Source organism: Falco biarmicus, chromosome 8, assembly GCF_023638135.1.
Source record: "Falco biarmicus isolate bFalBia1 chromosome 8, bFalBia1.pri, whole genome shotgun sequence".
In the NCBI taxonomy this organism is placed as follows: Eukaryota; Metazoa; Chordata; class Aves; order Falconiformes; family Falconidae; genus Falco; species Falco biarmicus.
This window is the reverse complement of record NC_079295.1, coordinates 22,809,242-22,825,401: the sequence shown is the minus strand read 5'-3', so window position 1 is coordinate 22,825,401 and position 16,160 is coordinate 22,809,242. Positions and strand designations below refer to the sequence as shown.

Genomic DNA, 16,160 nt, shown 5'->3' with positions numbered 1-16,160 from the left:
CATGCCAGCTACCTCCTTCCACCTCACGACTGCCCCCTCCCTCTGTTCCCATCCCAGTTCTCCCAACAAAGACTGACAAGTGCTGATATTAAACCCCAGCCTGAGAGATTCTTTTTTCTTTGTCAGAGAGGCTTTATTTAGTGAACTCTATTGAAACAAGTAAAATAAATGAACCACTAAAAATATAGCCAGTGTTTGTTAAGCATATAGGAGAAACAATAACTTCTAGGTGGATCAAGATCATGCCTTCTTTTGAAGCTCAGTAGAAATAAAGCCATGCCTCACCAGCAGAGAAATACATCCTATTACCCCACCATACACTTAAGGCACATACTGCACAGTCTTGGCTTTGAAGCTACATAATAAGACAGTCAGTACTCCACCTCCCTTACCAGTTTTCCAATCCAATATACTATACTTACTGCAGAATATGGTTTTACTCTCCTGTGTTATTGTGATTAGTATTTAAAGTGACAACAACACAGCAGGAGACAGAAACCCACCTGACAGCCCTGCATTTCAACACTGGAAAACTTTGAGTCCTATCAATCACAAAAGGTACATAAAAACATGAATTTGCCCTTTTTTTAAGAAGGTACCCACAAGGAATTCAAGTCTTTTGGGTAAGTTAAGGTACTAATGAAGTTAAGGACCAACTTTTAGAAATGCATCAGAAACAGACAGCAACCACAATGCTTCTCCTTTTGCCTGTCTTTGAATAGCAAGCTGCACATACTCCAAACACACCTCGGTACTTGACACTACAAGAAAGGTGTAGATGTGTTGCCAAGGAAAGTGGAATGATGCCAAATATCCAGGCAGTTTAATGCCCATCTGTGTGTGTCAGCACCAAAACTATCTTTTAACTAAATATTACATGGCCTTAAGTCCTCTTCATCCTAGTCGTGGAGCTCACAAGGAGCCTGGTACACTTCCAGATCTAGTATGAGAGCATCTTCCTATTCATTAGCAACCCACGACAAAGAAACATCAGCACCACAGCAGGTAAGGAAAACCTAAACAAAAGCAGCCCACTTTCAACAGGTGTTATCTTCTCCCTGACTTGTCATTTAAAATAGATGAGCCGTCTAAATAAAGAAGTTGAAAGGGAATGATAGCAACTCAAATTAGACTGTCTAGGCAAACCGCGTATTATAAACACTACCCAAGATTAAATTCCTTTTGCTCTGTTCCACATCTCAAATATCTTCATAATAACTGTTATTTATAAGTGAAAAGTGTTTATATATATAAAAAAATAATCTACAGTCACCACCATTTCAGAATTTGCAATCATCAGAACTGGACTTTGCCTTGTGGAGGTTTCAGGGTAAGACTGGTGTGCCCAGTACTCCCTGCTCCCAACCCCTTGTAATGTGGCCAGCATAGCTAACACCATTTTCTAAGGCAAGCAGCCGTTCGCTGTGACTGAGTGGCCACATAGTCACTCCCTTTCCCCCTATTCTCAGGCCCTCAAGGTTCTGTGAACCAAGTAGACAAACGAAACATTTCTTTTTCGCCTCCCTACTGACCTCAAGATTCCTGGGCATCAGGGCAATTACTCCCTTCCTTACCAGCCTTGAATGTCCCAGTCACCCAGTCAACCCAGTGGTGGTGATGACCCCATCAGAGAAGAGGGAAGCATAACAGCACACAGAGCACTGTCCATAAAAATCAAGCAGTTACAAGTCCTGAGTGGTGAACTTGGACCAGAGCTATTGCTGGACAGTGACACCTGTGACCCCCAGTGGTCAGGGATGCCTCCACCACCATCTGCTTCCTCCAAGGACTCAGTGACTTGTACATGTTCACATGGTTTTCCAGTCTAGATTATGATTCTTATATTGATACAGCAAACTAAGATTTGACCCAATCTGCAGAGGGTCCAGGTAATTATAAATAATACGTTCAGTTGTATTATAAATTCTGTATTACTTAGGTGATTAGAAATCATAAGTCAGGATTCTAGGTCATTAGAAATCATAAGTTAAGACATATTATAAATTCTGTATTACACTACTTACAAATGTAGTAAACTGGTTCTGCTTGTGGAAATCCTGAGCCATTTTAATTCTAAGTTCTGTGCTCCTGGGGCAGAGGAAGAGCATGAGGAGCCCACCCCGGCCCCCGCAGAGGAAGAAGCAGCAGAGACAAGGTGTGATGGACCACAACCCTCCTTCCCCACCCACCTGTGCTGCTGGGGGGAGGAGGTAAAGACCTTAGGAGTGAAGCTCAGCCTGGGAAAAAAGCATTGGGGAGAAGGTGTTTTTAAGTTTTGGGTTTATTTCTCATTATCCTACTCTGACTTGAATGGCAATAGGGAAATTAGTTTAACTTAAGTCAAGTCTGTTTTGCCCATGACAGTAATTGCCGAGCAATCTCCCTGTCCACAAGCTTTTTGTCATATTTTCTCTCCCCTGTCCAGTTGAGGAGGGGAGTGCTAGAGCAGCTTTGGTGGGCACCTGGTATCCAGCCAAGGTCAACCCACCACACATTGTTAAAAAGAAAAAAATTAAACAAGCCATTATGTGTAAAAGTAAAGTAAACCGTACTCTGTTTCTATAAAAATTTTACTACAATTACAAAAGTTGCAGAACAGGAATTGGGAATTCAATGTCACCAAGTAACAGCATGCATCTGGTCAGAAAGCAAAGACGCTGCTTAGCTGTACTCACCTTACAAACACTTAAAACGCCTCCACTTTCATATCAGTATATAAAGGTAACTTGTGAATTCACCAAACTTATGGTCTAGATGTATGCCATTGAACAATGAGTACCATTACACATAACAGTCCATCACTTAAAAAGATTTAAAGGAATACTTTTCTTTGGCCATGATGAAAAATAAACAAATCTATTCGAGTTCAGCACCTAGGAGGAAAAAAAGGGAATATCTACTCTATTAGGTTGTCATTAGGATAAATTATGTAAAAGAATATGCTGGCAGGAGCATGGATCATCTTTAAAGGTTCTCTGACAAAACAAAGAACTGATCCACTGTTAATAATGCCACATATGTAAGAGGTATTACCTGTTAAACTAGCTCACAAGACAGAAAAGGGGGGAAAAAAGCTCTGAGGTATCTGAGCCCTTCTGCAGTTAACATTAGTTTTGTAATCAGATCGGCACTGTATTCCTGCAAAATGAAAAGGTATCTAACTGCACTCAAAGTGCAAATTTGTCAGGGAAGAAGAAACAGAAAAAGTAGCAGCCAGAGAACTTGCAGCAGGCTTTTTCACCCACGCTTCCACTGCTCTTTCAGCATGGTTGGCAGCACAGCTGTACTGCACAGCCACCTGCCCGGCACGCTGCAGGCAGGCATCAGCTCCAGTTGTACAATCACGTTGGGGCCATCGTGTGATTAGGAGAAATGTGGATGTACCATACTCGACATGAATGAATCCAACAAATCCTCATTCATTCTGCATTTTCCCAACAAAAGACATGAAAAGGAGCTGAAGCAAAGGATAAGACTTGGTTTAAGGATTTATTACAAACACTGAAATACTTTTGTCCACCATATTATTATCCATTCATCCTCACAATGTAGATCAGATTTTCAGGTAATAATATAAACCTCTTATTTTTGATTTCTTTTTAGTTAAATTACAGTTCTGCCAAAAACTTGCAATCAAATTCACAGAACAAAAAGCCATACAAAAGGACACCTGTGTAAAACAGACACGGTTTCTTGCCGTTTTAATATGCTATAGTTAGATGAAAGACTACATCCATGACCTAATAGGTCTCACTTTTTTTTTTTAAACTTCAAACTTTTTCTCATCATTCATATACTGTTACACAGTAAAAAAAAGAAAAAGTTGAAGTATGTGTAAGAGGTCTTGTCAGTTTCTGTTTTTACAGGGTTTGATAAAACTAGGTGAATTTTGCTCACATTTTGGGACAATAATAGATTTGTTCTTACCAGCTTAATTCAAAAGTGTGGTTTTTACATCACTGCTTACAATGTACTTTAAAATGCCCTTTTTCTTTAAATCACAGGCTTCAAAATATCTGTTATCAAAAAGAAAAAGCAAAATCTCCAGGGATTTTGCAGAAGAGGGAGTTTCTACAAGAAATCTGATAGATTCTGCTCTATCTAATTAGCTCCCCAGAAAGCATACCAGCAGGGGTATTTAATTTTTCCTTCATTTATCTGAAGCAGCATAAACACTTCATTCAGACATATGTACCATAAAAAACAGCTTTTCTTTCTATGTTCATTTGAAAAAAAAAAACCTAAAATAAACTTCCTTATCATTCAGTCAGCTGCAAAACAGAAAAACATTAGGTAATAAATCTCTATTTAAACCAAAGAACTTATCTAGAAAAAAGGGAAAGCTGACATCATTCTTCCCTTAAAAACTTTGTATCCAAATCTGTGGTTTCAAAGGTCTTGACTTTTACCCTAGAGTGAAGAGTCAACACAAAGAGTTTAACAGGAAAATCTTAACAGTAATACTTCAAGTATTAAAAAAACCAACAATGCAATTTAGAAATATATGTATCAAGATGTGGTTCTTACTCAAGGGCAAAGCCTCCCATCAGACACAAGAAAGATTAAAAAATTTCAGCGAGTAGAAAAAAAAAAAACAAGAAATAACCAACAAAGTTAGTTATAGGGAAATTCAAAAAAGAGCACCAACTGCACTTCATACTGTTTGGTTGCCTGTACATTTGCATTTTGGTTTAGAGCAAACAGGGCAGTTCTAAAGTTAATACCTTCTGCTTGATCTTCCTCACAGAGCTTTGGTTTGCTTTGCCGAGCAACTCTCGTGCGTGCAGAATGAACTACTTTTGGCAGAACCTCAGCTGGAAGTTCTGCTCCAACAGAACATGCTCTAACCCTTGAAAGATGTAACAGTTCAAACCCATCTTTGAATATTTTCAAAAAACAAGGAAAACCAGGACAGTCCAAGAACTAGCGTATATCTTGTTTGAAGTAAAACTCCAAACCCAAATACACCATAGAGGCCTCAACATTAACTGATTCACTCCCCTTACCTGCTCCCATTTGACCAGAAACTTTATAGGTATAGACACAACCAAGATACTAACAAAATTCCAGTGTGCAACCAATTTGTAATCTACAAATAATCTCCACATCTGCCTTTCTGTTAGCAGGGGCACTTTTGTCAAAGTTGCTTCCAGAATTTAAGATGCTGTTTGAAAGAGCAAAGCCCCAACCAAGTATTTTTCTGCTGTTTCACACAAAGATACCATGAAAAATTGTTTCAAACCATGGAATCACAAACACTTAGGTTGAAAGTGTCCTCTAGAGATCCCCTAACACAACCCCCCTGCTCCAACAGGGTCAGCTAAAGCAGGTTGCCCAGCCAGGTTTTGAGTATTTCACTGACGGAGACTCCACAACCTCTCCAGGCAACTTGCTGTAGTGTTTGAACACCTTCACAGTCCAAGCTTTCTTGTGTTAAGATTGAGATGCATAATTTTTAATTTGTGTCCGCTGCCTCTTGTCCTGCCTGTGGGCACAACTAAGAAGAGTCTGGATTCCTCTTCTTCATTCCCTCCCATCATGTTTTTGTACATATTGATAAGATCCCCCTGAGCCTTCTTTTCTCCAGACTGCATAGTCCCAGCTCTCAGCCTCAAATGAAAGATGCTCTTAACCACCTCTGTGGCCACAGACATACTGAAGCTTTGCAGGCTCACACCTGAAGTACAAAGCGGAGGAAAATCTCTGTTAAGAGACTGCCTGAACAGGTTTAATCTGTCCAAGCTAAGACACGACCAGTAGGGCTAAGGTTTCTACTGTTTCCCATTTCCTTCTTATCTACCTATCCAAACCTCATTCAGCTGTGAGTTTTCAGAACACCACAAAAAAAAGCCCTAGAGTAACATACTCTGAATAGCCATCTGGAAGAAACAACTACTTTGAGCCACAGCTTGTCTATACAATAAAGATACTACCTTTTTGTATTAAGGAAGAAAAAAGTTAACATAGCAGACAATTTGAATTATATTCTACAACAGCAATAACATTTTAACATAGCAAATATAGGCACATGACACTGCCTCAGAAATAAAGCTTTTCCTTCAAAGTTCACAGACGTAAGGAAACCTCTTTCTCCAACGCTCTTCTAATACAGAAGCAGTTTCTCCTAATAAAATGCAGAATAAAAACAAAACACCTTTCCTATCATATGTTCTACTAAACCTTTAAATACTCCATTATGTTACACAGCCTGATATTTTTCCCCCTAAGATAAACTGCAAGATCTATTTTTTAGTTAAAATATTTTCATAAAAAAAACATGGATTGCAATCATTTCATTCTCCCTGTTGTTCCATCATCAATACAGAAACTGTTATTCAACATGACATCTGGAAGGCAAAACTCGCACTGGAAATGGCTCTGCATAACTACATGAGAACTTGATATCTGGTGTTTGCTGTGGGACCAAAAGTTACCTCACCAGGGTATCATCTTTACTCCACAGAACTCTGCTTAACTCCACCTTATACAAGCAGGATGAATTGAAGAATTGCTATGCTGAACCAAACTTCCTGCCTAGAAAAAAGCCATTAAAAGAGTATTACTGTTCATTTCTGAAGTAGCACTATAAACAAACACTAATGTTGATTTAGTCAGCGTATGTTATTGTTTCTCGTTTAGTTCAGAAGTAAACACTTGGAACAATTCTAGTACCATGAATGCAGTATTGCAGTATTTTCCAAGTCTTCCGGATGTCACCACGTTCTTCAGAGAATGAAGAACAGCAATCTACCAAAACAAAGGCAGTATTGCCACTGCACTGTCATGAAATCTCCAATTAATAATGCAGTGTTGAGCTACAAAGCATCTTCAGCTATTTCACCCCAACAGAACGTGCCTGCTATAATTTGAGTCCATCATGGCCACACACTACCAGTAAAAAAACCTTAATCTATTTCTTATCCTGCAACAACAGAAGAGTTGGAACAATATAAATGCTATCATATCATTAAATTTTCATCAGGTGATTCTAACCTAATTCTAATGAATCTCCTATTATTAGTCTGAAGTGGCTCAGAGACTGGAAGCACAAGACACAAACAGGAAGAAATTGTATGTTTCAACTCAGTCCCTGTAACCAAATATCTTCAAAGCAAAGAAATAAGAAGGGAAAAGCAACCTCACAACTGAATAGTGATGTTTCTGAATCTGAATATGTTTCTTCTTCTTGACTTAATAGTTTGCTATCTGTAATTATTTGTTCCTTTAAAAAAAAAAAACAAAAAAACAAAACCAACTTAGACTTTCAACATTGAATTTGACATTTGAGACCTTTAAGTTCACACTACCACTGAAAGCATGACTAGGAACACAGAATATCTTCCAATTTTCAGTCTGTCTCTAGTCCTCACTTCCCTTTCAGTATGTTAGCATAACTCAGCTTAAAAGCTATGTAACATAATCATTACATCAGTCTTATAGGACATCCTCAAGTTTCACCTATATGTTACTTCTGATCAGAATACCTCAGAGGCAGTTAACATCTGCCAGAATAATTAGGCTAATAAAATTATTCAGAAATTGTTAATTGTAAATACAAAGGATTAATAGAGACAGCTAATTTATCATACTGGAGCTTCACCAAGCCATTGAGTAAAGTCACATACCTAGTCAAATACCTAGGGGCAAACGACTGGAAATATTAACTCCACCAATGCCACAAACAATACTTCAGCTAACAAATGAAGGACACTGTTCAAATTTTTCACTGAGCTTCTCTCAGGAGCAACCTGCCGGACTGTCACAGTCACCCTGGAAAATTGTGCCTAGGAGTTGTTTTAAAAACACACCACCTTCATCAGCATTGTCAGCATCTCACTGCTGCCATGGAAACTTTCTACAAAACAGTCACCAGTCAGCTGAAGTCTACCTAAATACCAGGAAGCACGCACACTTCTCCGTGAAGATTAAGCTTCTTCCCCTTAACTGCCATCCCCCAACTATATGTCTCTCCTGAAAGGTAACCAACTCTCACAAAGTAACCCTGACTTGACAGCAATTTCAGGAAAAATTAGGTTCCTTCTGCACTGTCAGGCAGATTGCTCGTTTCTCGCTGTATACTCTCTCCCTGGTTTTTCTCACTACTACATTTTCCATCCCGGGGCAGAGGGGGCACTGGGGGGGTGCAGGGGTTGTCATATCTTTTTAGTCTACTGCTCCTAGACCACCAGGCACATGTTAAATACCACAGCACAGTCTCCAGCCAAAAGCACTGTACAGGAGGAAGCAGGTGGCAGCGAGAGGAGCTGCATCTCCAGCACACAACCCTAAGGTAGGAGCCAAAGGACTGCAGCCAACCCCACAAAAGGCAGCAAGAGACAAGCATTCAACATGTACCGGTTGCTTCAGTTATGGAGTCGATCACACAACCATGTGGAACTTACCACAGTGCATATAGAAACACAAAAAGTTTTAAAGCAAATTCCTCTCTCAAGGATTTCATACCAGCTTTATTTCATTCTGACACTTCTGGATGGTAACATTCTTACACCCATAAGCTTCAACCCTTACCTATACCCAAAAACCTTCCAACTTCACAAGAAACAGTGAAATCTAGCAGAGCTGTCAGCATTTCACCCTACCAGTGCTGCAAAAGGCAAAAATAAGTAAAAGCACACCCATTTCAAAAAAGCTAATTATTTATTTACACAGGGTAAGCAGTATCAACTCCTGTCAAGTGTCATTTCCTTTGGGGGGGGGAGGGGCAATCTCACTTTTAATTTTGGTCATCAGTAAATTTCCTACTGGTATATTTATCTTCCGAGTTCTGCAAGCAGATTGCTTCTCTGCTGCTGCTCAGCAGTATCCCAGTGACTACATCAAACCCAAGAAGTTTGAGTAACTTAACCTGACTTTTAAGGTCTGTTCTTTAAATGCTGAGAATTGTTATCATTTTTGGAAGTAAAACCAGCTTCTGTCTACTGCTGCCTTATAGTTCTAAATTATTTTGGAAGAGGGCAAGGGGGGAAAAAAAAAAGGGAGAGAACCAAAAGGGTCACCTAGATATTAAATATGGTCTACACATGTAGCCACTATATAGGCCACCCACACCTCCTTTGTATGAAGCATTCACTGTTTTGTCCCCTTAAGCCGATCAGAACAGATGTGGTTTTGTTTCCACTTAACCAAGAGAAGCTCTATTTGACAAGCAGGTTCTGGAAAAAAACAACTGATGTCTGACCTAAGGGAAAGTGAGGCTTGACTAAAGGGGAAAAAACAACCAAACAAAAACCAGTAAAACAGTTCTAAATGTTGTTTCAGAGCAATACATGACCCAACCTAAAACTGCTCTCCCAGGTCTGAACTTGGCCCCTTCTGTCAAAGTACAGTGCTGGTTACAAGCAGTGGATCCAATTTGAAGAGGTGAAGCCTTGCTTAGTAAGGCTTAGTGAGAATCAAAATCATGCCATCCCTTCAAGTTTCCACAAGCTCACAAGAACTGCTCGTCTTCTAGCACTCAAGCAACTCCTGTGGAGCCAGGACTTTCAGGTCTTGGAGGATTTGGACCTTGTCTGTAGGAAGAACTTGGATGGGAGGAGAGAGGAAGTATAGGGACAGTAGGGCCAAGCATAAAGGAGGTAGGCAAGATTCCAAGAGCAGGAAAGCACAGCATACTTGCTTTAAATGATCATTACATAGCACCAGCCAACCACCCGATCTGCTGGTTACGTGCTCCTTTAGCCTTCCAGTTAGCAAATTAACTTTAAAATAAGCTTTATTGTCTTTTTTTTTTTCCCTTGGCTATTTTCATGCCATTCAGGTTCTTGTAAAACATAATTAATCTTCTTCCTGACAAGTCTGAATTCCAATTGCATGAGTTAATTTTTTCTAAAAACTCACTTATATAACAAAGTTTGATCACTAAATCACACAAAGCCTAACCTCTCTGAAGCAATGAAAACTACAGCCTGATCTCCAATCTGGGTATTTCCAATGCAGAAAGTTTATTTTTGTTCAAAAAAAAGCCAAGACAAAGTTCCCTTCCCCAACACTATTACTATCATGTGGAGACAAGGCAAATCATTAACTACAAGCTCTGAACAGCCTCATTAGCAGCACAGCACTGCGAGTTCTACAAGGTATTTTTAAATTGCACCATGACCATCTTTACTCTAACAACTGAATTAAAGGCCACTCCTTATTAGAAAATTAAATGGGGATTTAGTATTTCTAGTTTCTTCAAATGTTTAGCTGACAGAAAATCTTGACCAATTATTCCCAAAGTGTAAAAATTTGATTTACAAAACCATAAACTCTTTCTGTCAAGCTACAGTTGTATTAAGTTATGATTAATGTTATGAAGGCTTTTTTTAATATATGCATATACAATATGCTTAGGCTATTGTATAAGTTTGTATATACTGTATATGTTACCACAAACTGCGGTAACTTCTAAGATTTATTGGTAAGGGGTAGAACTTGCTTTGGAGCAGAATTAAGGCAGGCATATCTTACTTCTTAAACAAAGCTTTAGTGTAAAGATCTTAGGTAGCACTAAGTATTACTTATCAAATTATGCAGCTCCTTATGCAAGAATTAGAGAGGTCTTAGAAATAAATCTCTGCAGGAGCAAATATCAGTTTACCATAGCTTTAGTTGCTATGGTGTGGTCTGACACTGAGCACAGTCCAACCCAATTTGCAGCATATACATAAAAACCACTAAAAAAGAAAGCTCTTCAACTGTTTTTTCCCACCAAAAAAAAAATCCTGATTAAGCACAGGGGAAAGAAAATTTGTAAAGCATGGATGAGACACGAGCATCTGATTAAGAGAAAACACAGAACTGTAATGTTACCTCTAACTACAGAGAGGCTTTTAAAAGCAGCATATACTATGTTTACAAACTAGAACATCAGTTCCTCAGCATCATAATCAGAGACCTCTATACAAAGATCTCTGATAACAACAAATATGGGAGTCTATTCTCTGTCAGAGCTATTAGCAATGGCACTGCACACCCAGCAGAGGAGAAGGAAAAAAAAAAAGTAAACATACCATAGAAACACCAACAAAGACCCCAGAGCCATTAACACAAGAGTTGCTCAGTCTGCTTACAATAAGAACTATAAAGTCAGCAGAACAGTCTCGAATGGTAACTTGTTCTACTCAAAATCCCAACACATTTGACTTCGCAACACTGCACCTTATGAGGCAACAAACCACAAGATATTTTTGAGCAAAAAGTTAGAAAGGAAAAACCAGAGAAAAGCCTCTGTTCAGCTAAGGTAACTTTTAATGAACTGCAGCCAACACAGATAATCTATCACATGAAGTAACCCTTTATTTTCCAACTAATTCTGGCTGTTTTCTAGTCAAATTAATCTTCCAAGTCAATTGCAGCAGGAGAGATAAAAATATAATTTTATAATGAAAACTAGCACCCAGCCTAACCACAAGATAATCCATTGCTTCTCCATAACAGAATCTTTCTTCCACAATTATCAAGCTGGCTGACAAGCATTCATTAAGTTACATCCAGCAAAGCATCAACTTCAATGTAGTTTTCAAAAAATACAACGCAAAGCCACTTGTTCATACCAATTTAGGAAACCTTCTTAAAAACAAACAAAAGCAACAACAAAACCTCAAAGCAAAACACACCAAAAAACCCCAAACACCACCAACACACAAGATTTAATGCTGCTTTGCCTCATCCATGTGTAGGGCTCATTTTTGTACAAATTTGTACAAAAGTTACAAATACAATTTTGACACTTATCAATTTTCAGGTTTTTACACTGATTACCATTTAAACGTTTGTTCTGTGAAGATTTATATTGCTTCTGAGGAGGAAAAACCTCACATATGTAAGTGCCATAAATTCAGAGAAATCTATTTCACTTATTTTGTTCAGAATACTTGGTTATAAACCCAAACTGAATATGAACATCTCTCACAGTATTGCTTTCATAAGGTTTGCAGTTTTTTTAATTTAAGTTATATCCGGCTTACCAAAAAAAACCCAGCACATACATTAAAATCCACTGCACATCTTAACTTAATGCATTAGAATCATAAAAGAGATCTCCCAGGTCTTCACTAAATGAAATCTGGCTCTTCCTTAAGAGCAATTACATTTCTTATATCTCTACCTCCTCCCAGAAGCTTGCTTTCTGTCCTCCTATCCCAACCGTTTGGAATCTCCTTCTAACTTCCCAATGGGCTGGTGTATGGACAGCCTGTAACCATGTAAGACACCTGTATTAATGTAACAATTCCTTCTTAACTCTCTGCCTCATACATTTACAGATAGCAGTCCGAATGGTTTCTTCCTGCTCCGGAAAATATTTATATATAGGCATTAATAGGAAGAGCCTCTTCTTGCACGAGATCTATCAATCACGCAGCCATGCAGCAAGTCAAATAGGGAACCTGATCTGACAGAAAATTGACCTGGCAGAAGAACTAGTTCACCATCAGATCAACCGATCCTTTCAACAGCTGCCTGCCAGAGCACATTAAATGTATCATGAAACCACACACCACAAGTTTACAAAGAACTGGCTAGGCATCTCAAAAAATAAAGCAAACCTAGAATAACATCTCATAAGAACCACTCCTTAAAGCCAGCATTTTCTCTTTAACAGGCACTTGAATCTCCCAACTATCACAAAGGAAATGGACAGAAAAGGAAAACGTTGTGCAATTTGAAATCCGTATCATGTGGCCTTGGTTTTTAAAACAGCACTTGGCTAGACACAGATGAGCAGTAAGAAAAGTTCACATTCTCGCAGAGTAAGAGAGCAGAACTTCTCCAACCTGCTAAATACACAGGATGGAGACAGCTCACATGACTTACAAGGATATTCATTTTATGATCACCACCAAAACTTTTAAATGCCCCCTATAACAGGCCATTGAAGTCATTCTGCATCTGTGTTTTAGTTACAATTCGATACAAAGCCTGTTCTGTTGGGAAGTGTTACGACAAACCATCCTGGTGTACCTCACCCTGTGTACCTTTCCTCCTGCAAAGCCCACAAAGATGCTTCAATATGTTGTCATTTTTCTCATTTAACTGGCAAAGGGCTGTCATACCTGAACTCACCCCTGAAGATGCTACCCAGCTCCTCAGAGAGGTAAACCATGCTTTCCAGAGGTGAACAGCACTGTTTCAGCAAGTGGTAACTACTCATGTTCACAATGCAATTAACTCTGGCATGGCCAATGCAAAGGGATCTAAATTGCTGCTAAACCAAATTCAGACTGTACCATTAACCCTTCCCTCAGATACAAAGAAGATGCTTTAAGAGCACCTCACTAGATTCATTAAAAACAACAAAATTCATCTGACATCTCCAAAATTACATCCACATATGGTCAAATGCATAGAATTTATAAGTGGTTTTGGGCCGAGGAAGTGGGATGAGGTATGCTTGTTTGGTTTTTTACTAACGAAAAAAAGGCATATTTGACTAGGCACAAGACTATTAAGTGGTATAAAATAAATCTCAGTGAGTTTGAGAGAAAGTCATGTAAGCAACCTAAGCCTTGTGAAAATTCAACTGAAGAAAGACAAGTTCAGTGTGTCCAAGAATCCAATCCAATATAACCTGACCTCAGTTTCCTCAGGCATTCAGTTTAGTTAAAGAAATAAAATCAATATTTAATAGCATCAGTAGGTAACTAACAATATTTTCTATAGGTAAGTAATTGCTGCTCCAATTTAGCATCCGCCTATACAATGGATGTATGCTTATATATAAATATTTAGAATACATTTTACATCTCAAAAGATACAAGTTTGTAAGTGGAAAGAAGAAAGTAGAAAGGAGTTTCTAAATGAAACTCTCACCCAGGCATTCTACAGGTACTGCAACAAAAAATAACTATAATTTAAATAACTCAAATGACTCACACCTTAAACAAGGATTAATCCAACAACTTCGGGGCCTTTTTTACCTTAGAAGAGCTATTTACTCAGGAAAGATACAGCTTATGCTAGTGGAACTGCTTCCACTTGGCTGATTTAGATCCATTCCCCAGACTGAGTAAGCTGAAGTCCTCTGGCCAGTACACCCACGCCCATGGCAGGGGGGGCCTCTACCAGCAGCAGTGGCTTGACACAGAGCACCAGTCTGGTCCAAGCCAGCCACCTCCTGGGACTCAAACACCTGAACCCTCATCCCTCCTCAGTCCCTTTCCACAGCCTGGGAAGCGCAAACAGAAACACAAAGGCACCACCTGAGTCAACAGAAAACCATCCGATTTTAAGGAAGAAGTACTTTTCTCAACTGTTTTGTTTGTGCCTGTGGAAAATAAAAAGCTTAATGACAAAACTGAGTACACACAACTTGCAACCCAGATCAGGAACACGTAGTTCTGATTGTCGTCAGCCTAACAATTAGCAATTGATGTGTAATACTGAAGATAGCCAAGAGCATTAGCAGGCAAGACTCCTAGGGGTTGGTTTTTTTTTCATTTAAGTGGCCTCATTCATAAAGAGTAGCAATTGCAGTCTTAGAGCTGGCCTTTGCCATCAGCAGTATTTGCTGGAGATTTAAAATGTTACATACAAATAAACACAAGTTTTCCCGAAGTAGTTCATTAGCAACAACCAACATCTAGGTCAGGAGCTGAAAAGCTTTCCATCACACATACTATTAAGAGCAGCCACCTTTTCATACAGCAAAATTCAAAATAAAGCGATCTAAATGCAGGGGTCAGAGACTGAACACATCTGATCTGCATTAGCCGGACACGTGAACAAAGCGCTGAAGCGCACTGCCAGAAGCCCCCTACCTACAGGGCCGTGGGGAGGGGGGCGGCACACGGGTGAAGCCTCATACGGCAAACCGGGACAAAAGCAGCTGGCTGGGGTGAAGCCAAGCCATAACCCGTCACCCACCCACCCACCCACCCCGTGCCACCACCGACGGGCACGGGGAGCTGGGCCGAGAGGCACAAGGAGACAGAGGCAAGATTCAACAGTGAGGGGAAAAAGAGACAAGGCTTTAAAGATACATACAAAAAGAAAATAATTTAGAGGAAGTCATCACGACAGTAGCAGATCTAGGGGTAAGATTTACCTCCCCCACAAAACCACCGGAAAAATGCAGAGTAATCTAAGCGGACGCACGCACGTATGTGCATCCACAGGCAGAAACATACAGGCACAGCGAGCGCATTGGCAAGAGTTGCCGGGGTCCCAGCGCGAACCGGCAGGGCAGGGCTCCGGCAGCAGCCACCGGCACGGTGGGTGACGATGCGGCGCAGGGCAGCAGCACCCTCCGCCGGGCCGCACCGGGCGGGGCGCGGCGGGTTCTAGAAGGAGCCGCCGCCCCCCGGGGCCGCGCCGCCCGCCCGCTGCCGGGCGGATAAAGTTTGCAGCAGCCGGCGGCGGCGCCACTGCAGTGCCGGGCGCATCCGCCGCAGTGAGCGAGCCCCAGCCTGCGGGAGGATGAGCGCCGGTAGGCCTGGAGCCGGCCGCCGCCACGGCATCCCCTGCCTCCACCCCGCCGCGCCCCCGCCGCTCTCCCCGCTCTCCCCGCTCTCCCGCTGCACTGACCGATAACCTCCTGCAGCTCGTAGGCGTCCCTGCAGATGGGCCAGCCGACAGCCGGGGCGGCGGGCGCGGGCGCTGGCTGAGGCTGCTGGACGTGGACCGGCGACTCGCCCTGCTCCGCCATGGTGCTGCCGGAGCGCCCAGGCACCCGACGACCTTCTTCAAACTTCCCTTCCAGCAACACCTTTCGGCCGCGCTCCCTCCCGCCCTCCCTGCGCAGCCGGCCGCCGGGAGGAGGCAGGGCACCGAGGGGGAGGAGGCAGAGGCGGGCGCCGCCGCCGGCCCGGCCGCTCGCCCCGCGCCGCTGAGGGGAGAGGGAGAGAGGCGGCTGGGCCCAGCGGCCCCCGGCCGGCGCCGGCGGAGCGCGGCGGTCGCCCCCCTCACGGGGCTCCGCCTGAGGGAGAAGCGCGGGCGCCCCGACAGGGCTGCCCCTGGCAGGCGGGGGGGCGGCCCCGGTAACCCTGGCGGCTCGGCGCCTTCCCCGGCGCTTCCAAACCTGCCCGCATCTCCGGCCATCTCCCTGCCCTGCCCCCCCGCGGCTCCCAGTGCGGCGAGGCCCCGCAACGGGCGGCGGCTGAGCCCGCGCAGGCCACGGCTCCGCCGGCAGAGACCCCGGGGCCCCGCCGCGGCTGAGT

The 16,160-nt window shown here is 41.9% G+C and overlaps 1 protein-coding gene across 1 annotated transcript in view; it reads right to left on the bottom strand.

The window, feature by feature from the left end:
- STK39 (serine/threonine kinase 39) overlaps positions 1-15,781 on the bottom strand; it is a 101,764-nt gene extending 85,983 nt beyond the window's left edge. The window contains exon 1 of the mRNA XM_056350364.1: positions 15,529-15,781. Coding sequence (XP_056206339.1) covers positions 15,529-15,649 — 121 coding nt within the window. The 5' untranslated portion in view covers positions 15,650-15,781. The remainder of the gene's footprint in view (positions 1-15,528) is intronic.
- Between the last annotated feature and the right edge of the window lie 379 nt (positions 15,782-16,160).